General features: G+C 39.8%; 1 protein-coding gene across 5 annotated transcripts in view; it reads left to right on the forward strand.

The window, feature by feature from the left end:
- LUZP2 (leucine zipper protein 2) overlaps window positions 1–26,686 on the forward strand; it is a 361,146-nt gene that overhangs the window by 158,809 nt on the left and 175,651 nt on the right. For 3 of the 5 annotated variants that reach the window (XM_083751713.1, XM_083751712.1, XM_083751711.1), the window contains 3 exons: window positions 15,469–15,586; window positions 16,535–16,605; window positions 20,998–21,079. In XM_083751713.1, the coding sequence (XP_083607839.1) occupies window positions 15,469–15,586; window positions 16,535–16,605; window positions 20,998–21,079 (271 nt within the window). The remainder of the gene's footprint in view (window positions 1–15,468; window positions 15,587–16,534; window positions 16,606–20,997; window positions 21,080–26,686) is intronic. The other 2 variants (XM_083751709.1, XM_083751710.1) reach the window with 1 other exon arrangement.

Below are 26,686 nucleotides of genomic sequence, written 5' to 3' on the forward strand. Positions count from 1 at the left end.
CTCTTTTCTACTACTCCATCGAATTTTACCACACCACCCACTTTCATAGTTTTGCTATGAACACAGAATTCAGTTTTTAGTAGTGAATTACCAGGTTACACATTCTGTACTAGCATTTTCAGACAATGACCAGAGATGTGTAATGTTAGGAATGTTCCTCAGAGGGAGAAAATGTGTCCCTTTTTTTTTTTGCAACAACCATGAGGGATAGAAACATGTTTCTTTTAACATTCTCTAGGTGCTAACAAATGCTTATGAACATGGTGAAGCATTGACTCATGAGGGTTTTGCATACCCATTTTATTGGCAGTTTAAACAGTGGCAATCAAAACATGCTGAGTTGGTATTACTGAGAACACCATTTATCCCCACAGTGGTCTCATAGGATTCCTGTAAGGTTTAATTATCTAATGATTTTGCAGAGCTAGCAATGTATAAGTGCTAAGTGGGTTTTGTTGTTATGCATAACTCCCTTGAACAGTTGTTCATACTTTTTTCTGGCTAGTATTTCATTCTTTAATATGTACAGTTCATTATATAGGGGTTTTTATTGCCATGGAAAATCCACTTTCTGATTTAGATGAGGTAACTGCCACCCATAAGCTATGCACATATTCTGGAATCAGCTGTTCTTTCATTAGATGTGCCTTAGAACAATTGTGTTCTCTCCATCAGTCAAAGTTCAGCTTTGCAAGAAAGCCCAATGAACAACTGTCACTCTAATGCACCAACATCTATCACAAAACTTGACAGCCTCTTCATTAATCCATGACTGAGAGGAAACAAAAAGATTGGGGCAGGCTGTTGTCACTTAATGTAAAGTCTCCTTCACTTAACTTTGATTAAAGGTGCCAAAAACTGCAGTGCATTTCTGCAGCAAAGGGGAGCCACAAGCCTCTCACATCAATATTCTGCCTTAATGAGATGTGGGATCAGACTATAATCCTCAAGCAACAAACTCAACCATACCCTAGTGGAGCAGAGTGGCTACATTTGATGGCATTGTTCTATACTGATAGGGCTGAGTGCTCTAAGTTTATTCAAGTTGTACATCTTGCTTTACTGCTGTGCACTGTGGCTGTAGGATTGAGTAGAGCATGGTCAACCCTCTTCATCATGCACAGCAGTGGTAATGGGGCTCTATACATCCTTCTTTCCCCAGCAGCCTTCAGACAGGTGGTTTAGTGGTACTGTGAAATGTTTCACCTTTGTTTGGAATGATATATCTGTGCACAGTTCACATTGAGGGTTCCAATCATCTTGCTCCTCAGTTTCTCCATGCTTTGAGCATGAATTGGTTGTCCGTGCAGTACTGGGGAGGACCAGGATACCTGGTTCACTCTATTCGAGTTTGCACAAGATGCAGTGGAATTAACATTTAACGCTGTGTGTACACAGCCAAGGATCACTTAATTGCTGCACAGATCTCCTGTCAGGGTCAGAGCTGTGACCGTCAGCAGAGAATGATTGTGCTGTTTAATCTGGAGGGCAGAAAGCTGTTATGGATAGATTAACTACAAGTTTATATCCTAAACTGGTGAAAGCAAAGTCTTTATTACATCTCTTTTTAAAAGTTTGTTTTATTTCTCATGGTTTGCCTCAGTCTGCCTTAGGTAATGAAAAAGAAAATAATAAAACGCCATTCTAACACAAAGAGGTAGATTTGTTTATTCAAATTTGTTAACTTGTCGTTGGTTAGATCTAGACCAAATCCTGTTTATAGTAGTTCCATTGATTCCAGTGGCTCTCCTCTAAATCTGGATGCAACCCATTGCCTTACAAAATAGAAACTCTCTTTTGAGAGACCAAATAACAAAAATCATTCAAATTGTTATCCACTTGGCTTTATCTATTTTATTTATTTAAAATCCAATATCAGAAGCATTTTGACACCCTCTTTTCCTAGGATAAAGCTGTTTCCTGAGAAGTATAGCCTCCATATGATTTATTTTGTTATGTCAAAAATGACGGTTTACCATAGTGATATATCAGCAAAATCCATGACACCTTTGGTAAACGTCGTTCTCCAGTTGGAGTGCTCAGAGGCCAGTGTTTCCCAGTTATCAGTGTTTATACTACATTTTTAAAGATTTGCCTTGAGAGCATCTTTAAACCTCTTTAGTTGTCCACCGGTATTTTACTTTCCATTCTTAAGTTGGGAATAGAGCAGTTGCTTTGGAAGACGATAATCAGGCATCTGAACAACATGACCAGTCCAATGTAGTTGATGTTGAAGAGTCATTGCTTCAACACTGGTCATCTTTGCTTCTACCCTGACATTTCTTCGCCTGTCTGCCCAAGTGATGTGTGAAAAATTTTGGAGACACCATTGTCCACAGTCACTTAAGGACTAACTATTAAGATTGTGTTCATGGAAGACAATCTCAAGTGATTGCCAAAGAAGAAGTTCAGCCAAATAGAGTATCAGTCTGTCTCTCCATTCTCAATGATATTTGAATGTAATGCATTATCTGAACGAGATGCCCTGACTACTTGTTTTCATGATGATACCATTCAAAGGGCTAGGTAAAGACCCAACTAAAGAGATAGAGTCATGAATCACCCATTGTTGAAGGGATATCTTACCCTCAATGATGAATTCCACTTTGCTTTGAAATGTATATAAATGCCTTGTTGAGAATAAGTAGGGATATAAGAATCTAAGAACATGATCTTTATGGATGGTCCAAAGTAAGTGCTAGAGAAAATGTGTCATCAAATGGTTCTCAAACCTGAATGACAAAAAAAATTGTACAATACAAAGAGAATAATTGTCTGTCTCTAGCAAAGTTATATAAAAGGTGACATTTACTTCTATATTACAAAGGAACTAATTGCCCCATTCAAGTCAAGAACATGTAAAAATAATCAAGACTTCTAGAGCATTTTGGTAACAGCTGATCACTTCTAATCAAATCTTAAAAGATAAATGTTTTTTTTTAACAGGGTATTACCACTCGGGGAGTAGACTTGAATCGCTTTCTTGTCTTCTAACGGTTGATAAATATACCTCTTGGAAAACATAATCAGATCTAGGAAAAAAGACATCCATGGCATCTTACATTTGCCATTGTACTCTGTAGATAAATCTGACAATTATTTGTAAAGATGCTTGCAAAATCTGATAGTAATTCAAACCCTTTAAAAATGATTGCTCATGATCACAGTGCAGCTCTTCTTATTGCATGCAGTAACCTGCTGAGACTGCATGCAGGAGAAATACAACTCAGCCTTCATTTATCCAAAGGCCTTGGAGAAATGAGATTATTGAAGAAAATGAAGTACATCTTTCTTGGGAACCTGTGAAAGTTATTGGGGTTCACGGCTCAATGGCTAAAATTAGCTGCAGTGAACTCATACATGAAATCCAGTGTGATGAAGGGTTTACTGATGAAATTTAAACTTCCTGCCTATATTAACCTCTTCTTGTGCTTTATACTTTTTCAGCATTGTCATGTGTGTCTCTGTTTGCACGATAAGCTTCTAACTGATGCTACATTAGATTCTCCTGCTGTTTGCAGAAAGACTGCAGCTGGATCAATGTTGTTGTTGTGGATACATCCTGCTTTGACTGCTTACATCTACCTTCTCTGACTTATTCCTGCTGTTTTCTACGACAGTAGCCAATTTAACATCCCATAAATGCAATAACTAAATAGCATATACTGCACTCCTGAATATGGGTACCTGGAAATAAGTCCTGCAGAACTCAATGGGACTTTCTTCTGAATATATATACATATAGTATTGCACTACTAGTCACTTTCTGCTTTTTGTATTTTTGGTATATGAAGCCCATAATGGCTTGGAGCTGGCTAACTTAGGAGAACGCCTTGCCCAATATGTGCCTACTTAACCACTTCACTCAGCAGAACTTGCATATTGTTTCAGATGCCTGATGAAAAGGTTTGTATTTCAACAAGCCTACCCAGACATATACCATACTATAGCCACATATACTCATTTTAAAGTTTTAAACAGTGTTAAAAACAGTGTTTTTAACTGTGTTTTAAAGACACATGCACACACATATTTGTTTTTAATATTTTGGTTGATATTAGCTGCATTTTATCTACAATTTTACTATGGACAAGGCTTAGAGAGCTCTATTATTAAGTGGATTATAAATCTTTCTAAATTAAATGATCATATACAACCTTAATTCTTCACACAATACTCTCTTGTTTGATGACAGGAAGGTAAATTTGAGATGTAAATTTAGTCCCAGATCCTGCATAATGTTTAAGACATAGCTTTGTCATTCATAAAACTAGGTAAAGTTATACTTCTCCTCCTAAACTAATGGTGTGGGTTTTCTGGGAAATTTTGGATTGGAAAATTTCCTATGCAAATTAGGGTAATTAGCATTACAAATTATTCTGTTTGCATCATGCTAGAGAGTGCTCTAGCATGCTTATTTTATTTATATATAGCAAACAATGCTAAAATGTTGAAACTGTGAATTCTGCCTGATATTGTATTTACAGATGGCATCTAATCATCATTGCTAATGAACTTAAACATGTCTCCCTGATGTAACAACAAATTAACACCCAGTCTAGATTTGGAAAATGTCCTTCTAAATTAACTAATTTAGTTTCAGTTGGACTGGGCTCAAATAAGCTCATTGTAAAATTTGTCCCATTCTAGGCTTTAGGCTTTTTCATGCTCTTGGATAGATTGGAGACCTGGGGCCTATTACCTGGGGCTCAGATGCATTCCAAATCCTCTCACTTGTCCTTCCTTTCCCCAAAATTTGCCTCCTGGGAAGAGGAATCTTTCTCCTGAGGACATCATTAGGCCCCAACCCTTACCAACATAAAATTCCCAGCACATAGTTCCCTGGGCATGGTAGTTTGCTAAGTTTTCTAGTTCCTTACAAAGGATCTGTATATCCTTGAAAACCACAATTCCAGTGTACAGCGATCAAGGATATGAAGAGGAGGTACTCATCCTCAGGCTTTTATTGGCCCTAAAGCAGAAATGTACAATAGAAACTTCCTAGTAGAAACATTCCTGTAGTTTGCCAGGGGTTCTGCACACTCACTAAGGGTAGGTTTTCAGAGAAGCAAGAAAAAGGCATTGTGGCAGTGAGAGTTTGTGCTAATCTGAAATCCAAAGGTAAAGAGAAAGTATTAGAAGCACTAAGCCCCATATCAGAAGTGAACCATGGCCATCTGACAGGGATGATTTAACTGTGATTCCTGCATTGGACTAGAAGACCCATGGGGTCCCTTCCAGCTTTACAGTTCTATGATTCTGTGTGATGGGGTGGAGCCACCATCATAAAACCAGCACCACTGCTGTTTACCTGGATGATGTGGGTGGCAGCAAGTTCTGGGCCATGTGTGTGCCCTTGTCCAGCAGAAGCACCCAATTGGTGGTGACAGTTCTGCTGATGCAACCATGTGACCCTGTCTTCACTGCTGCCATGCTCCATCCAGACAAGCTGCAGGGATGCCTGTATGAGGAGGATGGCTCAACAACTCCATCCCACCACAACTTGCTGCTGCTTCAAATATATATCCCTGAAGAAGAGCTCTTTCCAAGGTTGCATTGCCAAGAAAGAGTTTGCTTAAAATTTGAAAATTACTCATTTATTTGTATACATTCAGATTTAGACAATGCTCAATTTACACAGGGGTTATGTTCTAAGGTGATGCATGTTTAAGTGAAATCACCTATATTTGAAGCACAATTGAAAAAGCCTCCAAAGAGCCTGTTCTGCCCTGCCCCCTTTTGTGATGTTTTTGTGTCACTTCTGGGTTCAGTGTGAAGTGTGCAGTTGCAGTCGTGCACATATCTGACATGCCTAAAATGGTTGCCGCCTGTAATTACGGTAATTTTAACATAAACACAACACATTTCCAGATGATTGACCAGGTGGTCTGGATACCTGTTCAGTCTCCTGCCCAGGTGCTCACTATTGATGAGCACCTTCAAGGTCCCTGCTCTCCCTTTTCATGGTTCTCACCATCTTCTTCTGTAATGTCCACCTGCAGGAAAGTGTTGGGTGTGTTACGAGCCATGTTCTCAGGGTTCCGAGATCCGCCTGCATCATTCATGAACTGTGGGTGCAGCCTCTGTGCAACTCAGGATGTAGTGGTGCTGACATGCCGAGTTGCCTTAACGAGACAAGTCAATAAGGAAAGTGAGGCTGAAAAATTGCAACAGGGTGAGCATTAAAAAATGTGGTATTAGTAATGATCGCATCAATAATTTATCGTGAGGCACTGCAGCTCAGAAAGGCTAGGGAACATCTTTGATTTCAAGCTGAAACCCACCATTTGGTTAACACCGTTTTATTAGACTAACTTGTGAATTATTTAGCAGCAATACACATTTTACAGGAGTCCAACTGCCCTTTTTTTTTTTTTTTTGTAAGATCAAGCAGAAGTGCTCGAGTTTTACGTGAATAGCAAAGAGCAGCTTACTTAGCTGGAGAAACACACAAAACTCTGTTTCTCACAGATGTCACAAACATCTAAGAAAGTTGGCACTGCCAAGGGAGCACTGAGAAATAACATCTTTTGCTAATCGAATGCCACTGTGAGAACAACATCAGCAACAACAGGAAGGAGTTGCATAAAGCCTTTTCAGTCTGAACTGTGGGAGCAAATCTGCAGGAAAAGACTTAGTATTCCAGGGTATTCCGTCTTTCATAGTCTTCTAGTGAAATATTTATCGCACTCAAGTTGAACCGGTAGAGAACATACATTTGTGTACAGACATACATGTTCTAGGTTCTTTAAGTCCTCAGTATCCATGTTTTCTAAACTTTCTACATTATTTACATTGTTTCTTTAAATTATTCCCAAGCAATTTTTAGGACTATGTCTTCAGTAAGCGATGCGCATAGAAAACACAATGGGTGTCTCTTTGCATTTCTCCTAGATACATCAAAGGAACAGTGATACCGTTATAGATCTGTTTGACATAACTTACCGGTACAAGCAGATTTTTCAAAAGCAAAGAAAGAGAAGATGAAGACTTGATCACCATGGTGATATTTCCCAGAGCAGAGGTGACAAATAGGGAGCAATTTTTGAGTCTTCCTCCTGCTGAACCAACTGACATTCCCTTGTACCATCACCAGTGAGGTCTTAGAATATATATATATATATATATATATATATATATATATATATATTGCAGCACTTTAAGTCTTCAGAGCAATTCTCATGCAACAGTATCGTAATTTAAGTAAATCTTACATATAACCAACCCAAGTTTACTTGTCTCTCAAAGTGGTTCATAGTAAGCAACATCTGTGCAACATATTTGGGATATGAAGTCAATCAGCCCACAATCTCACATTCCCTAATATAATTAACTACCATGGAATGTATGTTTGATATAATTTATTGATAAAGGATTATTTAGAACCCACTGATCAGACTTCATCCAAAGAGCAAGATTCTACTGTAGACCTCAGCACAGGTGATGGCCCCAGAATGTCAACACAATTTGAGGGAAAACAGGAAGTCTTCCCCTATAAGACTCCCTGCCCAAGGAAGCTGAAGTATTAAGGGACTCAACCCTCTGCCAGCACTGCCACCCAGTCCTCACCCCCAGGACCTTAGGAGCAGAAGTGACACCAGACCCACTGAAGCCCCAAACCAGTGACACAGTGTCTGACTACTCAAGGCCCATCAATCCTACTTGGGAGAAGGAAGCAACCACTGGTCTGGGGCATAGTCTGGATCAGGGCCTTGCTGAAATCTAGGAGGAGATGGGAAAAGTAAGTCCACTATAAAACTCTTCCATTGCTACCTGAGAGTGACTGGTGCAACAGCTTGGAGGGAACACTACCTTGCCAAGCATTCTGGCCCTGGACAATTCGCTTACTTGTTCAGGACTCCTAAGAGACCCCCTCTTCTAGCTATCCAGATCCTAGTTTCACCACCTGATTAATGCCTCCTGTCCAGTACTATCCTATTGCTTGAATCCTCCTATATCATAGAGTGGAAATAGACACAGACCTGCAGGAAGTATTCAACTTTCATAACCATAAAGGCTGCCAATCCAGCATTGCATCTACGCACTGTGACATCCAGCCACAGGTATCATGCAGTGAGGTGGTCATAAGAGAACTGACATGCATGCTGTGACACACCCCAAAGGTGTTCACAGATCAATGACAATGACCATTGCCAATTAGTATGCCTTGAGATTCTTAGGCTCTCAGGTGCTTTCACTTTTCCAGTTTCTAGAGGAGGACAGTGCATTTTGTTCTGTTTTGATATTTGTTTCCTGCTTTTTCAACTTCAGCTGTTTAGCTCAAAGTGGCTCTCAACAATCACAATCGCATTAAAAACAAACAATTGCAATCATTAGAATATCAAACACAATAGCATATGAATAAACCGAACAGCAACAAATTCATCAAAACTATTAATATAATTCAATAAAGTCAATAAGGTTCTCCACCTCTATCTACTGTCCTGGAATCTCTTTTGATGGGAGGTGATGTTGGAAGTATTTCAAACATATAAATCCAATTTATTGCCCACGAATCCTAACTATTCAGATTTAGCAATCTAAATGTAAAAGTTGCTCCCCCACATTTTCATACACTCTGGTGTGAGTAGCATATAAACAAATGCAATTGTCAAACCATGTGTGGATGATAGCATGCACTGAAGAAAGAGTTCTGTTACTTAATAAGGGACAAATATTCATATTTATAATAAACAGCTAAATATGTTAAATATGCAGATGTTAGCATCTGCAGATGTCATGGCAATTATTTCTATAATAGAACTATTAAGTTATGATGGGTACATCTAGCTGTGTTTTTAATGATCTCAGACAGGCATGGGTGCTACCAGCCTGTGCTTTATGCTCCAGTTTTCGACTGTGGGTTTTATGTGCATGGTTGTTGGGGTTTTTTTGTTAAGTCAAGGAAGTGGATGTGTCAAAAGAGTATACAGAAGGTAGATTGCAAAATGAGACTTTGCTTTTCCCTGGGGCTTAAAAATCCATTTTCTTCCCCACCCCCTTGCTCTTTGTATTATTCAGGAGAGAAATGCATCTAGTCCTGAAGTCTAAGCACTTAGCAGTTGGATATATAGAAGGTGGAGGGAGTGACGGAGGTTGATGGGTTTACAAGAGCCAGTGTGGTGTAGTGGTTAAGAGCGGCAGTCACATAATCTGGGGAACCGGGTTTGTGTCTCCGCTCCTCCACATGCAGCTGCTGGGTGACCTTGGGCCAGTCACACTTCTGTGAAGTCTCTCAGCCCCACTCACCTCACAGAGTGTTTGTTGTGGGGGAGGAAGGGAAAGGAGGTTGTTAGCCGCTTTGAGACTCCTGAAGGGGAGTGAAAGGCGGGATATCAAATCCAAACAATGGTAAAATAACTGCGACTGTCACTGTTGTTAATTAGTAATAATGCTTAAGCTCAGTTGGGTAGTGGGATTGAAGAACAACTTTTTATTCTTCTTAGCTCCCTTCAAAGTTTGCTTCTGACTTCACATGGGCTTCTCTCTGCTGTTGTGAGCTGTTGTCATTGCTGCCTTCTTGTCTCTTCCTGACCCACAACTTAACCAGTGGTGCTGGTTGTGGCTCACCTAGGTCCTAAATCCAAGCATAAATCATGGGAAAGGGAGTAGAAGGATTGGGTTCAGGGACTCATGATAGCATGGGCTTCTAGGTTCCATTGTCCCCAATGACATCAGTGCAAATATGACAGGGCCCAGACATTGGGATGGTCTGAATTATAAAATGACTGATTTTGAAAATAAATTACTTTCATTGAGGCCATTCCAAATTGAGCCACAATGTGAATATCTCAACTTGGTATTCACATTGGTATTAAGCTATCTGTTTTCTTTAAATCTCTCTTCCTTGAGCTTCTCACCCCTACCTTCCCATTTGCCTTCTAGCTTTAACAGAGATGGACAAATGTGCCTAGGTCAGTTTCCCCCACTATTTCATTTTTCTGGTCTTAACTTCAGTTCACCAAATTTCTGCATCAGTTCACTTTTGCTTTTGTTTTTTAAAGAAGACCTCACAAAAATTCATCTGGGTTTCACTGTGTGATTCCCCTTATACTATGCACATTTTTTACCTGTGAAAGATCGCTTAACATTCACATTTGTGCAAATGCTTTCTCCTAATTTAATTACATTTTGCATGTTATTTCTACTATATAGAACATCTATATATTAATGTACACTCTCCCCCAATATGTGGATTTTTGTAGGCATTTTGGGCTGAAGAACAGCACTGCAAAATTCATAGAAGTATGAATTTCAAAGGGTGGCTGCATTGTGGTACATGCTTCATTTTGGAATAGGTTCATATTAGGTTCTTTCATTGCATCTTTCCTTCCTCTTTAGGAACTTCCTAGGACTTTGTGCTCCCCCCCCCCCCATTACTTTATTTACTTTAAATTTACCTGGGCATATCTAAAGGACAGATTTGACAGTCATTGCTGCTTCTTGGGAATCCTGGAAATAACAGTTCTGTGGAGCATGGAATGGAATGAAGGCTACATAAACTTTAAGAAGCTGCTTTACACCATCAGACTATTGGTCCAGCTACACAGTAGTTTCACAGTGGCTGGCAGTGGCTCTCCAGGGTCTCAGGCAGGCAACCCTCCCAGCCCTACCTGGAAATGAATCTTTTGCAGACAGCCATGTGCTCTACCACTGTTACTGATCCTGATGTCAAATAAATAAGCATAAAGGGCAGCAATGTTCATGGCAATATCTATTCTTGATTCAAGAGCAGGCACTCTCTGCTCTAATTCTTTCTCAAATTTAGACTGATTTAGCATCAATACATTGAGGACAGATACTAGACAATTTCATGTAACAAGCTACAAATTACTTCATTTCCTTGGCATATTGCGAGGTGCTATTTATCTGCTCTCCTTCATTAATACAAATTCTACACACTGCCCAGACCATTGCAGAACGATATTTTACAAGTTCAAACATGCCCTATTAATTTTACCAGCTATATATTGAGGCTTGGATTGGTGAGTGGAACTATCAAATGAAAGGAGGGAAATACCATGTGCATGTTAAAAGATTAAGTTTAGAGCAGCTTGAAAGTACAAACTTCAGCTCTTAAAAACAACAACAATCCTGTCTACTACAACGATAATCACATACTGTACTATAGATCTTGATTTGTTGTACATAACACCACCAATAAATGGGGTGCAACCACAGGGAAAGCCCTGTTCTGATCTCCTGCACAGTGAACAACAGACTGGCTGGACCTCAAGTAGGCTCTTTGTTTATCTTAAAACTCAGGACAGTTGATATAGGGAGTACCATACAGACAGACGGTGAAGATCCTACATGATGGCACCACATCAAAATGGTGGTTATGATTATTGGAAGCAGCATTGTGCACTAGCTGCAGTCTCCAGGCCAGGTTCATAGACCTTATTACTGTGCTCTGTATGGGAGGTTTGCTCATATATATGCCATGCACATAGATGGGTTTGTACTGGTTCAGTCTTTGTGGCTGATTGCATTCACATTACTGTTTCTGCATTCACTCCATACATGAATGTCACAAAGGCATGGGAGGATCTCAGCACATCAAAACTGAGCCTGTAATGAATTAAGTAAATATTTAATTACCATTCCCAAACAGTTGATGATTTCATACATTTTCTTCTCCCACACACACACACACACTTACATGCCCCAGGGACTCATAAATGCTACAATAAACAGCATGTACACTAACCCAGAGATTTTAAACATAAATGCAACAGGAGATCAGAAAGTAAAACAGAAGAATAATCCACCCTAAGTAATACAATTTTCACTCAGATCTAGTAATTAAGTTCCCATGCTGTTCAGATGCATTGGTAACAAACATTGTTTCCATTTCTCTTATGCAGCTCTTACTACTTACAGTTTCAATCAGGGCAAGTGCTGAAATTCCCATAATTAAGCAATACACTGACATGGTATGTAATTTTTCAAATGGGAGGGGAAGAGAACTAGGGTTCAGGTTCAAGCTTCTGGGCTGAGAATAAGAATGGGGAGGAAATTTGGTTCAGTTTGCAGTTGAAAGCAAACTTGCCTAGTTCACACTTCTTGAAATATTACACAATTGGAAAGAAAGTCATCCTTTAATATTGCATTTCTCTGAATTTTGCAGTTCTCCAGTCATGTCATGTGTACATATATGCACATAGGGTCAACTGTGCTTATAAATGCATACATTACTTAAAATAGCATACAAAATGCAGTATATTAGGGGAAATTACTTTGCAAAAATGTGTACAGTGGGCAAAATAACATACAGAAATGTACATATAAGGAAAAAACTGTACTAAGATGCTGACAAAGTTTCATGAGGACTTCTAAAAGAGATTCAGAAGCAAATCTGGAGAGTTGAATTTAAGATTGGAAAAATAAGAAACTGAAAGAAATAAAGAGATTCTGCTATCCCCAGCTAGTAACACTGCCACCTACTGGCAGTCAATCCTGTTGCCCTAACACTGCTGCCGCCATTGATGCTGACCAACACTACAGAATACACCTATTGCCTCTAAACCAGGCATGGCCAAACTTGGCCCTCCAGATGTTTTGGGACTACAACTCCCATCATTCCTAGCTAACAGGACCAGTGTTCAGGTTACTGCCCCCTGCAGTCCATTATAAGATTTATGGATTTTCCATACAGTTATAAGTGTAAGTAGTGCCTGGATTATCACTGATATGTCTCAGGTCATTCTGCTATGCTCACAACACAAAAGCATGGAGGCCATAATTAAAAATGACTGTGTAGATTGACGGGCCAGGACTGAAAAAGGTATAGCTCACATTGATATGGATTAATGCACCTCTTATCCAAAGATGTGTAAGTAGATGATAGTGCTAGTATTTGGCAGGAACATAGGAAGATACCTTCTATCCACCTAGCACAGTATAGACTATTCCGATGGGCAGGGTCAAAGGCAGAGATACCTTTCCCGCAACGTGCATGGTCTCATGCTTCTAACTAAAGCCCTAAATGGCCTCGGTCCTGTATACCTGAAGGAGCATCTCCACCCCCATCGTTCAGCCCGGACACTGAGATCCAGCGCCGAGGGCCTTCTGGCAGTTCCCTCATTGCGAGAAGTGAGGTTACAGGGAACCAGACAGAGGGCCTTCTCAGTAGTGGTGCCTGCCCTGTGGAACACCCTCCCTTCAGATGTGAAGGAAATAAGCAGTTATTCTATCTTTAAAAGACATCTGAAGGCAGCCCTGTTTAGGGAAGTTTTTAATATTTAATGCTGTACTGTTTTTAACATTTGATTGGGAGCCGCCCAGAGTGGCTGGGGAGACTCAGCCAGATGGGCGGGGTATAAATAATAAATTATTATTATTATTATTATTATTATTATTATTATTATTATTATTATTATTATTATTATTGAGATGCCAGGAACTGAGGTTTGCACAGTATGTGCCCTACTGCTGAGATATAGTTTTTCTCAATGGTTTATTTCTGGTTTCAAAGCAATGAGCTGAATCTAAAATATGTAGAAAATCCCAGGCTAATAAATGTTGGAATGCAGCTTGCCCTTGACTCACAAGGAAGGAGACAGTTCTTTGGTTCATACTGTGTGACTCATGTCTGCAGCGTTGGCAACATGAGGAATAATGTTACTAAGTACATAAATAAAGACAGTGTCATAGAGTTGTCTTGTCATCTCTTGTACAAAGGAAACAAACAAAGAAGAGGAAATGAGTTTAATTTGCCTCATCTAGCAGGAGCGACCAGTGCACCTCAGTCTCCTCCACAAGCTATAATCCAAGCATTTGGCTTGGGGAAAATTGTTTCTTGTTGCAGTAAGTGCTATGGAAAATAAGGTTGTATGTGTATAACAGACACCTATTGGACAGTTAATTAACATGACACCATTTGGATCACAAGACCGCAGCCACCCACTCACTCATCCCATTTTATGACCTTTACATTTAAAAATTCAATGGTGGTGATGGTGGTGGTTGTTGTTGTTCTATTCAAAGACTGTACTTTTACTTCATTGTAGTGCTTTTCCAACTTTCTGGCTTCTACATTGAGAGGAAACCTTGAGCATCTTTCTAGGAATTCCTTGCTACAGAATCTTTATGTAGGGCCCAATTCACTTATGGAAGCTGAGCCCGTACTGAACTCAGCTGTATTTTGGGGAGCTCCAGACCCCCCTCACCATGGATCCTCTCACACAGCTAGTCTGACCCAGCAGTAGTGTAATGGTGTGCAGCTACTGCTAGACTGGACAGGGTGCAGTGCTCATGTGCACCAGCTCTAGATGTTTTCCCCATGCATTTATATTCTCTAAAAGTGATATAGTAAATGGTTCTGGGATGTCAGGCAAAAGCTGATAATAAAAATTCATTGATTGGTCCAACTTGGATTCAGCTGAGTTGCAATGGAGGACAGTGTAACCACATAACATTCAGTTGCCATTTATAGAATTCACAAAGGGTATATATTGTTTGAATGACTGTTCTTTTAGTCAAGAGTTGTTTTAAATGACATCATTAGACAACATTCAGGTGAACAACAGGGTTACAGGAAGTAGCTATTGATCCTGCGGTACAAAGGATATTCACTCACTTTGGTTACTGGCTCCCTGCTGATCCATTCCCCCTTGCCCTGTGTTTTCTTTCATGGCTTCAAAATATAATTTGCTTTATTTCTCGGCAATGCACATGGATATTGGTTTTCTCTGGCTCCAGACTCAGACAAGTATTGTGCTGTGGGTTTTCACTTTGGATTTACATTTCAAAAAAAGAAAACTCACCTATTTGCTATTGATCTCCTTTGTGGAAATGAAGGATAGGTTTGCTGGTGCCATGTAGGTATTGTAGAGTGTAGGCTGGAGTTTACTGTATAAAACATTAACTAGTTAAGTCAGCAGTAAGACACTGATGATCAATACTAGGTGGCATACTATATTTTTGGTAGTGTTGTTAAACATCTTCATGGTATTTTATTTTGTTTTTATGCATTTCTTTATTTTTATAACCTTTATTTTCTATGTGAGAGCTCAATTCCACCCGGGGGAAATAGTTCCAAAAGGAACCTGGAATTTCTTTATCCAGACACATGATGTTCAACTCTTGTCTTTTCATATCACATTGGGTAATACCTTATGTACATGTCAACTCTCTCTGTGTGTTTTCCCTCATTAACAATGAAAGGTGGGTGCATGTACCTTTCTCTCTAAATGACTGAGCAGAATACTGGCAGCACACTTTGCCTCCTACTGGGCAAACCCCAGAAAACTGGGTTATAGGACAATCCTGCAGACCCAAATGCAGCTGCTCATTTTCTAGACCTGAATAACTTTGATATGCTTGACATGATGAGAGGCTATGAGAGGATGACAGAAATGGATCCTGCTTCTATCTGAATGCAAATGTAATAAACTGGATCTGATTTCAAGCTTTGTTTGTTTCAGTTGCTCTGAGATGATCTCACTGATGTTCTTTCTGGGTTAGACAGGGCTACGAAGAACTGGAAAGACAACTTAAAGAAGTCTTTAAGGAAAGGAGCAACATTCTTCGCCAGCTGTCAAAGACATCCAGAGAACTTGAAGGAATTAAAGTAAACCTCCAGGTATGAATCTTCATCCTCCCCAACTGCCCTGTGACATATAGTCATCATTCACTCCATTTCATAATGCAAGCATTTTGTGATTAATATACTAGGAAAATAGCCATGAAACATCACAGCCAGATTGTGGGGATTTGGATGAGAGAAATGGACTCTGATCCTTCCATTTTCTATTGCCCTTTTCTTCTTACTATACACACCTGCCTGGCACCACCACTTCTTCACCACTCAAACATGGCAAATATTTTTCCAAATTTTCCCTATTCATTACCTAAACTCATCTGCACTGTTACAGCTTCTACAACCTGATGATCTAGAGAAGAAGGCTGGTCCTTCCCTTCCTACATCCATGACAATGGCTTGAGTGATGGAACCTAGTTTTGACTAGAGAGAAAGGAGCAGTTCACATCTAACAGCAAATAAAGTAGTTCTTCTACACCCATGAATGTAGAATCTTCATTGATTTTTCATGAATCAATAAAGAAATGGGATGGAGCAGACTTATGAATGAACATAGGCAAAAATGACATGGATAAGAAATATATCCACCCATCCCTCATGGCTATTATGTATTTTTATATGTGGATAGGATAAAAATGACCAGCTCCATGAAAGGAAGATTACATGTGAATCTGTCATTGACCTTCACATTAGGCAGTAGTTCTTCTCTGGCATAATTACAGAGGGACATATAGAGATGTTGGGCCAAAGGTGGCTTTATTTTACGACAATTAAGGTGTCAGTCAAAAGAAATGTGGGAATGTTGTGAAGCCTTGCAGCAGACGAACAAAGCTGTTTCCATTTCCATTTGTTCTTGGCTTTAAATATGCTATTCACAGAAAGCATTTTATCAAAAGGGGCACCATTAATAATTTTACTATGGAAGAAATGGTAAAAAGCTTCTTGACAAGAAATGGTAAATAACTTCTTGTTTCTTCCCTTTGTTCTTAGTCTTTGAAAAACGATGAGGCATCTGCTAAAACCGACGTACAGAAACTCTTGGAATTAGGCCAAAAACAAAGGTACAAGTCAACATTTATCTGTCTTACTCCCCCCCCCCCCCAAAAAAAAATCAGGGTCTTTTCCAGGGAGTCTTCTTTTCCCATGAGGTGGCCAAAGTATTGGAGCCTTAGCTTCAGGATCTGTCCTTCCAGTGAGCACTCAGGGCTGATTTCCTTCAGAATGGATATAGGCTTGATCTTCTTGCAGTCTATGGGACTCTCAAGAGTCTCCTTCAGCACCATAATTCAAAAGCATCAATTCTTTGATGATCAGCCTTCTTTATGGTCAAGCTCGCACCATAAAGAAGGCTGATTGCTGAAGAATTTATGCTTTTGAATTATGGTGCTGAATACTTTACTTATGGTAAAAGCATGCCTGGCCATACAGAAGCAAAACCAGGCCTCCGAGTACTCCTGGGCTATGGATCTCCTGAATCTGTCCCTCTCCTATGTAGAAGCATTTATGTCTTCTCTCTTCTGTCTTCATTTTACAAAGCACATCTAAAACCTATGACTATTTGTATGCATATGAGAATTTCCAGGTGAATTTCTCCATCATGGTATGCTGAAAGCAGCTCTTCCCAGGGGGCATTCTAATTTGGTGTAATGATGTGACAGCATCAGTGCAGATGCTCTGCCATAGTGAGCTGGAACCAAACTTTCAAAAAACAAATAATGTCTTTCCAGATGTTCATAATCTCCAAAATGACTGCAGTTTGACCTGAGGGCAGTTTTCCTATCACTACTATGAACAGACAGCATTTGTTTTTGTTTTTTTGTTTTTTTCCCAAAGCGAAGTTTCATTTCAAACTTGTCATAATCCATCTGAAATGCATGAAGATTGTTTCCATGGGAAACCAATACAGAGCTTGACTTCATTGTGCTGATTCTCTGAGACAGACAGCATGATACGTGCAACGTAGCATTTTCGGTGAAGCAGCGCATTTTCTTTTGTTTCTAGATTTTTCTCCTGACACTCTAAGAACACACTGTGGAAACCACTTCTGTGGATAAAATAACAATTAATGATTCCACCCTCCCTGTTTATGGAAGCACACATTTTTAAGACGCTCACAATGATAAAATGCCAAGGCATGAAAACTGGCTTGTTATTAATGTGAGGGATGCGTCACATTCGTTGTATGTTTGGCTCCCATGGAACATAGATTAAATGACACATCAAAGACTTCCTGCCAGATGCACAACATCTCAGCCCTGAAACATTGTCTTGTGCATCCTGTGATAAATCTTCTAAAACACAGAATAAGAAGGGCTCTCCAATTTACCTATTGAGCTGTCAGGAATCACTGTGCTGACCCTAATTGGCTGTATACACAGTTTCTCCTAGTTTTAATACATAACTTGTCCAATCAAAATGTTGTGTCCCAGACTGGGACCTGTCATTCTTCAGCTGCATGTCTGTATTAAAGCTGTGAGCTGCTGCTTGAGTGGAAACCAACATGCCTTAATCTCTAGTTTATATTCTTGCTCTTTCTATGATCTGGACTGCAAGTTCAGCCCTGCTTCTAGCTGCTGTAAAACAGGCTAAATCACTGAAGGTAAACTGAAACTAAGGATCAGCTCACAGCTTAATTCACATTTATTGGATCTGTGTCCAACCCATATTCACCATTCATGGTAAATCAGATTGGGCAAACTCAGCACTCACTTCAGCACTCAATAAATTTATTTATTACTAATACTTGTAGTATTAATATTATTATTTATTGTGTTTATTCACTTCTGACTACAAAAATGTCTCAAAGTGACATGCAGTTATAAAAGTATACATGATGCAAATTTTAAAATGCAATGATAATATTGGCTAAAACCCTTCATATGCAATAACATAAACAGGACAAATCCTACCCCAAGCTACTAAAAGATGGACTCTTGTGCAGGCTAGGGCACAACTAGGGTGAACATATAAACCTTTGCCGGGTGCCTAAAAGTTGATAGTGATGGAGCCAGGTGAATCTTTTGGAGGATAGTATTCCAGAATTGGGGAGCCACCACTAAATTAAAATAAAAGTTCTTGTGTTGCATCCTCTGCACCTCCCTGCAATGTACATATGAATAAGGGCCTCAGATTATGAACCCAGGGTCCAGGTAAATTCATGCAGGGAAAGGTGGTCCCTAAACTATATGGGTCCTGAACCTCATATGGCTTTATAGTTCAACTCCTCATCAACCATCTAGACAATGAATTCTGTGCCAGCTAAGGTTTCTGAACTGCCTTTAAAGGCAGCCCCATACACTGTATAGTACATTGTAGCAATCTAATTTGAAGGTTACCAGTGAATATATAATAGAAGCTACACTAATCCTGTCCATATAGGGCCACAGCTTGTAACTCCAGTGACAGTAGTAGATTCAGAAGTACTCCCAAACTACTGCTCATTTAGGAGAGTGCAGCTGTCCACCTATCTCAGGGGTCAGAAAACTTTTTCAGCAAGGGGCCAGTCCACTGTCCCTCAGAACTTGGGGGGGCGGACTATGTTTTTTTGGAAAATAATGTACAAATTCCTGTACCCCATAAATAACCCGGAGATTCATTTGAAATAAAAGGACACATTCTACTCATGTAAAAACGTGCTGATTCCCAGACCATCCATGTGCCGGATTTAGAAGGCGATTGGGCCGAATCCGGCCGCCGAGCCTTAGTTTGCCTACGCATGCCCTATCTGGTCTAGGGAATCACCCCCTAACAATCCTTTAATTTTATCTGGATTGTGCTTCATGCTTCGTCACCTAAACTACAGTCAGTGCACTTCTGTGCATGTTTAATCAGAAATAAGTCCCACTGAGTTCAATGAAGCTTATTCCCAAATTGGGATGAGCGACACATTCAATTCAGTTCACATTCCAAGATCAACCTACCTAATTAATACTTTCTAAAAACCAAAGCAAAGTACACAAATGGAAACACAGCGATTTGCAGAGCTCTGAATTTTCCAATGCAGTTCTCCAATTAAGTAATATGTACAAAAAAGAATGTAGTAGGATAAAGTGTGCATTAAAATGCATATACTGTATTGATGAAAATAACATACAGAAATGCATAATATTAGGGGAAATTGCTTACAAAAACATGTATATCAGGAGAAATTTCGCACAAAAGAACCTCTGAATTTTCATGAGGACATTTTTAAAAACAACTGAGGCAGAGAAATGAAGATAAGAAAAATGAGGAACTAAAATTATCAGATATGCTCTTCCCTGTTTCCAAGTAAGCATAGAACTAGTCTGGGGTGTTTTTTAAATCTGTCAGTTCACTTGATCTCAAATACTGCTGGTGTCTACATGAAAAGACCTACGCGTAGCAGCAACTGTATTCTGTGTAATTAATCAGGACAAAACAGAGGCAGATAAAAGGACCAGATTCACCCCGCCCATCGTCAGCGTGGTTTTATATCTCACATAACATGTTCATTCTCCCTGTCCTGAAGATTTATCTCTTTGGATCTTGCTATGTCTGATCCTCAGGGGACACAGGTGGCGCTGTGGGTTAAAGCCTCAGCTCCTAGGACTTGCCGATCGAAAGTTCGGCGGTTCGAATCCCTGCGGCGGGGTGCGTTCCCGCTGCTCGGTCCCAGCGCCTGCCAACCTAGCAGTTCGAAAGCACCTCCGGGTGCAAGTAGATAAATAGGGACCGCTTACCAGCGGGAAGGTAAACAGCGTTTCCGTGTGCGGCTCTGGCTCGCCAGATGCAGCTTTGTCACGCTGGCCACGTGACCCGGAAGTGTCTCCAGACAGCGCTGGCCCCTGGCCTCTTAAGTGAGATGGGCGCACAACCCCAGAGTCTGTCAAGACTGGCCCGTATGGCCAGGGGTACCTTTACCTTTACCTTTACCTTTATGTCTGATCCTCAGAACACCTGTCAGAAAGTGCCACTATGAAGGTGTCGTTCACTTTGAGGAACCTTATCTGTCTGGGAACTGGATCTGGACCAATGAGGCCAAAATTAGGTCTTCTGTTTAAGATGCCTATGTTCAGCTGAAGTTCAGTTGCTACCTGAAGATAATGGGAAAAGATGGGTCTCCCTAAGAGTTTGCAACTCATCTTTTCCTACTCATCCCTTCTAAACAATTCCTGAGGGGTAGTGATAGAGATCTAAGTATAAACAATTTGCTTTAAAATGAGAGTTAGTGAATTAGAATATGAAGAATGCTTAGATAATATTTTGCACAGTATTCTATCTATACAGTAAACACAAAAGAATTTTCATTTTGGAACCTCACTGGTGTGCACTGGGCATCTGTGGCTTTATTAATAAGCCACCCCAACAAAGCACAACCAGTGGTTATTCAGTGTAATTAAAAGTGCCTTGTCATGAAAAGAGAGTAAACAAAAGCATTCTTTCCTCGTGTACAATAGAGATGAAGTTTGTGTTTTGTCTCTTGGATAAACTAGGGAAGAAATGAAATCGCTCCAGGAGGCCTTTCAAAAACAGCTTAATGAGGCAGCTGAGAAGGCAGAAAAGCAGCAGGCTACAGTGAGTAACTTCTCTTCTTTCTTTGTTATTATTTTCTCCAACCTTTCCATGCCCCTCTCTTCTGTAAATGCTTCAATAGCTCAAATATGTCTGCATGAACAAGGCTGTTGGTATATATTGAATATACTATAGAAGGCTCTTTGTGGAAGCAAAGAATCTCAAAGAATTCACTGCTGATAAATATATAAAGGGTATCTTGCTATCACTGTATTATTGTTTCATGGTGGTTTAAGAAGGGACCTTCCAACCTGTTGTTCCTAACCTATCAGGGACTAACACAAATAAAGATGGAGAAGAGTTACAATCTTGAACGACATGGGTATGATCCAATTCAATTTTGAATGGAAGGGACACAATGAATCTATTTTGGGCATACTCCTAAAGATCCCCATATCTGAAGTTTGAAAGGATTCTGGGAGAGCCCAAACTTGAGTAACTAGTGTGTTGCTGAGCTCACTTCTGTCCTTTGGTTCTTAAGGTGTGCACCTGTAACCCAAGGTTCTGTTCACACAGGCTGTCTGGTTAAATGTGCAGTGAATAGCTGGTTCTGCTTTGCTTCAGTGGGTTGGACTAGGTGGCCATTTTGATACTTTCAAATATATTATGTGCTCTGTGAAGCTTGGTTCATGACATCATCCCACTCTCCTGCTTCAACCTCTGCTTCTTATTCTGGACTTCTCTCTGCCATAGACTCTTTCGGCTCACTAAGCCCTGTTTCCACTTCAGCTTTGGACACTTCCTCCTCCCAGTCTTCTCCCTCTGATGACTAAACATTGTCCCACCACCAATCCCTGGGTTCTGAGCCTTCTTCCCTTGGGGGTTCCCCAGTTGGTTTCTCCCACCATTCTTCTGATTCCAAGCTAGTCCCTGATAGTTCCATGGACATGTACAAAATCCATGTACAAGTAATGTGTCTACAGAAGGGCTCTTAAATCCAAACGGTGCAACTTTGATAATTCATTGGTACCACTCCTGATCGTAGGCCTGGCTAATTGATGAGGCAAGGTGAGACACTCGCCTTGAGTGGAGGAAGCCCAAGAGATTATGCCCACCTCACTGTCATGGGTACTCCCCAGCCAAAAGAATGCATATGGCGTATAGCTAAATCTTTATTGTCAAAAGTGGACACTTACCATTTTTTCTACAGCTTTGAATGCCCATGTACACCAGTCTAGCATCCAGGCAGCTATTTCCAGGTCTGTGCTCTATGAAGCAGTTGCTGCAGTAGGGGGCCACTCCTCCTCCACCAGTTTATGTACCTCCCCCTGACAGGCTGTGCACACACAGCCATAAACTGCCCATGTGGAAGCTGCCTCTGCTCTTCCTCTTTAATCCCTTCCTGGTTCTGGAAGACAGTGGTGCAGGAAAGGAACGGAAGCACACGGCCCTTCACTTGTCTGACCTGCCTCTTCCTCCTCTTCTTCCAACTCCATCTCTGAAGCTTCCCCTGCATCCGGCTCTTCCCTCTTGGCTGGTACAGGTCCCCACAATTCACGGGACCCCTTTCTTGAGTCAGACTCCAGCCCCCCTTCCCCCATGCACACTTGTCAGTGTCCTGCTAGTCCCTGACACTTGCCTCCACAGCTTGCCTTGCTGCCTCTGCTGCCTGCAGACAAGTGGCGCTGGCAGCGGTGCTGGTTTTCAGTGAGATTTTCCAAAGCATTGCCAAAATCTCGCGAGACCTCACAGAACATACAAGATCTCATGAGACTTTGGCTAGATCTTGCAAGATCTCACCAGAAGTCAGGGCCACTGCTGGCACTTCACAACACAGGTAAGGGAGGAGGCAGTGGTGGGTGAAGAATCACAAGGGAGCGGAATGTTTCTTTTTTGCCTCAAGCATCATAAAGGGGCATGCCTGATGGTAATACAAATAAAAATAACTAACCAACCATATACCTAATTTTGATTCTGTTAAGATCTGACAAATATGGGTCCCTAAAACTGTGGTCCATGAAGTCTTGCAAAACTTTGCCAGGTAGCAAAATTCAGAAAGGCACTCTATTTCATGGATCATTCAAGGTGCGCATAGTCATACTTTCCTTCCTACTCTGTGTACATCTTTATTATTATTTCTGTAATCCTTAGAGCAACCTTACAAGATAAACCACTGCGATGATCACAATTGTATATAGGTGAAAAGTGGGAGTGAGAAATGGTGTCTTGACTATACTGTACAGGCAAGTCATAGTTAACCTGAAATATGAACTAGGCACTTTCAAACTTATTGCTTATACTCTTAACAACAATATTTTGCCAGTTGTGTACCTGCCTGAATACATTGGATGTGTGTGTTGTTGTTGTTTTTGTGTGTGTGTGCGTGCGCGCGCGCACACACACACACACACACACACACAGTCATACTTGAATGCCTTGTGAGTCAAACATTTTGGCTCCCAAACGCCGTAAACCCGGAAGTGAGTGTTCTGGTTTGAGAACATTCTCTGGAAGCCAAACGTCTGACACGGCTTCCGCTTGCATGCAGGTTGCCAAACATTTTTGGTAGTCAAACAGACTTCCAGAATGGATTCTATTCGACAACCAAGGTATGACTGGGGGGAGGGATTCTCAGTATATTTCTAATAATTTTAAGTTTTTTAATTCACTGGGACCAGAACATTTAAGGAATGTTACATACATAGGCACACCCACACATCATATTTCTGCTTTCACTTTTAAATACACAATAGCAATTTTAAACTAAATTAAGCAAATTTTCTCTCTTGGAAGTCTAAGAAAGTTTAGATTGAAGAAACAAAAACAAACAGTGGTTTGCTATATGCTACTTCCTTAAAAAGCAATTGGAAATCAGAGACTTTAGCTTTTTTTCTTTCAGTAAATCATAAGCAGTCCATTTCTGCAATGATTTACACTCAAGGACATATGAAGATCTATTAGTTAAAAAAGAATCCGGGTGGAGAATCAGACCATATGAAGAAATAAAAAATAAGTTGACTGGCTGGATTCAATATCACCAAATTAACTCCATGTGGACGGAAGATAAAAAATTGGGATAAATGAGAAGAAATCTAGATTTCAGATTGAAATAATAGAAGGAAGAACAAAATTACTATCAAAAATGTACAACCAGTTACTTGAGTGGGACACCAAAGATGAGGAAGTGAAGGAGGTGATGGTGAAGTGGGTAGTGGATTTGGGTTATAATATAGAGTTTGACAAATGGAAGGCATTATGGTGTAAAGGTATGAACTTCACGGCATGTACAACACTCAAGGAGAACATGTATAAGATGATGTACAGATGGTACAGGACGCCGGTAAAATTGGATAAAATTTATAAAACAGGTGATAAAATATGTTGGAAATGCAAGAGTAAGGAGGGCGACTTTATACATATGTGGTGGTTATGTGAGATACTTAAAAAAATTTGGGAATCTATCTATAATGATTTTTAAAAAGTCCTCAAATACACCTTTAGCAAAAAACCTGAAGCCTTCCTCCTGGGGATAATTGGTGAAGAAATAAAAAAGGAAGATAAAACATTTTTCCTATACGCAACAGTGGCTGCCAGAACCCTCATAGCACAGTATTGGAAAACGTCTAAAATCCCAACGATAATAGAGTGGCAATCTAAATTATTTGATTATTTAGAACTGGCAAAATTGACACAGAAAATAAATCAAAAAAGTACAAAATTTAATAATGAATGGGATAAATTCAAGATATATATGGAAACAAAAATAAAAGGAAAATAAAAATGTTGATAAAAAACAAATATATATTTGAAAAAATCACAGTAGGTATGAGATAACGCTTACTACGTAAAAATTGCTTGAAGAATGAGACACTGCAGATAAAAAAATATGATAACTTTTTCTCCGAAATCGAGATAAAGGGAAGTTGATGAGTGTTTGTCAATGTAAGTTGAGTTGTCTATGTTTTTATGTATTACATGTTTCGTTTTTCTTTTTTCCTTTTTTTCTTCTTTTTTTTCTTGGCTGTGTAAGTATGTTTGTGATATGTATGTATGTTAAAAAGCAATAAAAAATATTTTTTAAAAAAAGATTTACACTCAAGGAACCTTGAAATAAATTATATGTTTCTTACTTCATCATTCTATTACTTTGCACTGCATTAAAGGGGCTGAGACCAACATAGCTAAGACCCTCCCTTGTACCTTACTATATGGGCTGATGGGTGCCTTTTTAACAATATTATCCACATACTACCTTTGACCACAGATGTCAAAGGCAGATAAAAAGCACAAATTGCTGTTTCACAACTATGCAACTCTAGGGGGGAAATGAACCATTAAAATCACTTTAACATACTCCATAGTTTGCTTCTCTGCTTTAAAGAGGGAGTGTGTTTTGCACAGAAGAAAGAATGTGTGAAAGGAGACCAGCTTGATCCTTCCATCTCCCAGTTGTCCCCGTGTAACCTCCCCTTGCTTTTCTCTTCATCGGGTCTTAAGTTCTATGTTTGTGATGGAATTAAGTAGAATTATTTTATCTGCATGTATCTAATGTGCAGCGAATTATGTGGCTAAGACAAAATTTAGCTTGCTGAAATGTTGATAAATGCAGAATCCATTGACACAATTCATCCTATTGGATTCATCTCAAATGTCTGTACTATGTATGGGAAAATTTGGATTGTTTATCCGCATGTTTTTTACCATCTTTGGCTCAGAAGCTTTTAAAACATGGTACTTTGTATTCCTGGTTTTGTAGTTTCTAGTATAAACATGAATTTAGGAAATTTATTGTCTTTTCGTGGAAGCATCCAGCTTCTGTAATTTTACTTCATTTACTAGTCTATGCTAAATAATCATGCTTGTTTGCTATCCAACCTGTGGTAGATGCTAAGCAAGAAACTATTTTGGAGTCATAATTATTTAGACCAGAAAACAACTCCTGAGTTGGAACCTTCAGCGCATAGTCAAATGAGAGAGAAACCGAAGTCAGAGAGACACACCACAGATTCCTATAGGATAATTTTACAGGCATAAGGGCAATGAGGGGAGGGATGGAAATCTCCCTGTTGAGATCTAGCAACTTGATGTTTCAACCTGTCTAGACATCCTGCAAGTCTATGCACCTTCAATTGTGTCTGAAGGCTCACAGCTCTTTTCTCACGTAGGTTTGTGTGAGGCTTGCTGAAAGCTACACTATTTCCTGCTCCTTGATTCTGCATTTTCATCACTGATACTTGATTCACAAGTCAGGGCACTGCCCGAGGTGGGAATTTAACCATTATCAATAAGGCATTATTGTTGTTAGTAATTTTTGGTGCAACATAAATCTCATCCTGAATGCTGGATATGAAACTCTTTGTGTTGTTTACATTAATAATTAGCTTGAAATGTGTACATGCTGCTGAAAAGGAATCAATAATTACTTGCCTGTCCTCTGAAGCATTAGGTACTAGGACACAATCATCCAATAATGATAGCACCTGAACGATTTCTTCAAATACCTTACTTTTTGCTAGGAGCTTTTCAAGGTTAAATAGATTACCATCTGCTCTAAATCAGATCTTTATTCTCACATTAACATCATGGAAAGCCTTCAGAAGCATAGTAGCAAAACTGTGCAGTAAAAAGAGTTAGTGCATGGTCACATCCCTAGTTGTAGTTTCAGAAGAG

This window comes from Podarcis gaigeae (genome assembly GCF_964106915.1).
Source record: "Podarcis gaigeae genome assembly, chromosome: 1".
In the NCBI taxonomy this organism is placed as follows: domain Eukaryota; kingdom Metazoa; phylum Chordata; class Lepidosauria; order Squamata; family Lacertidae; genus Podarcis; species Podarcis gaigeae.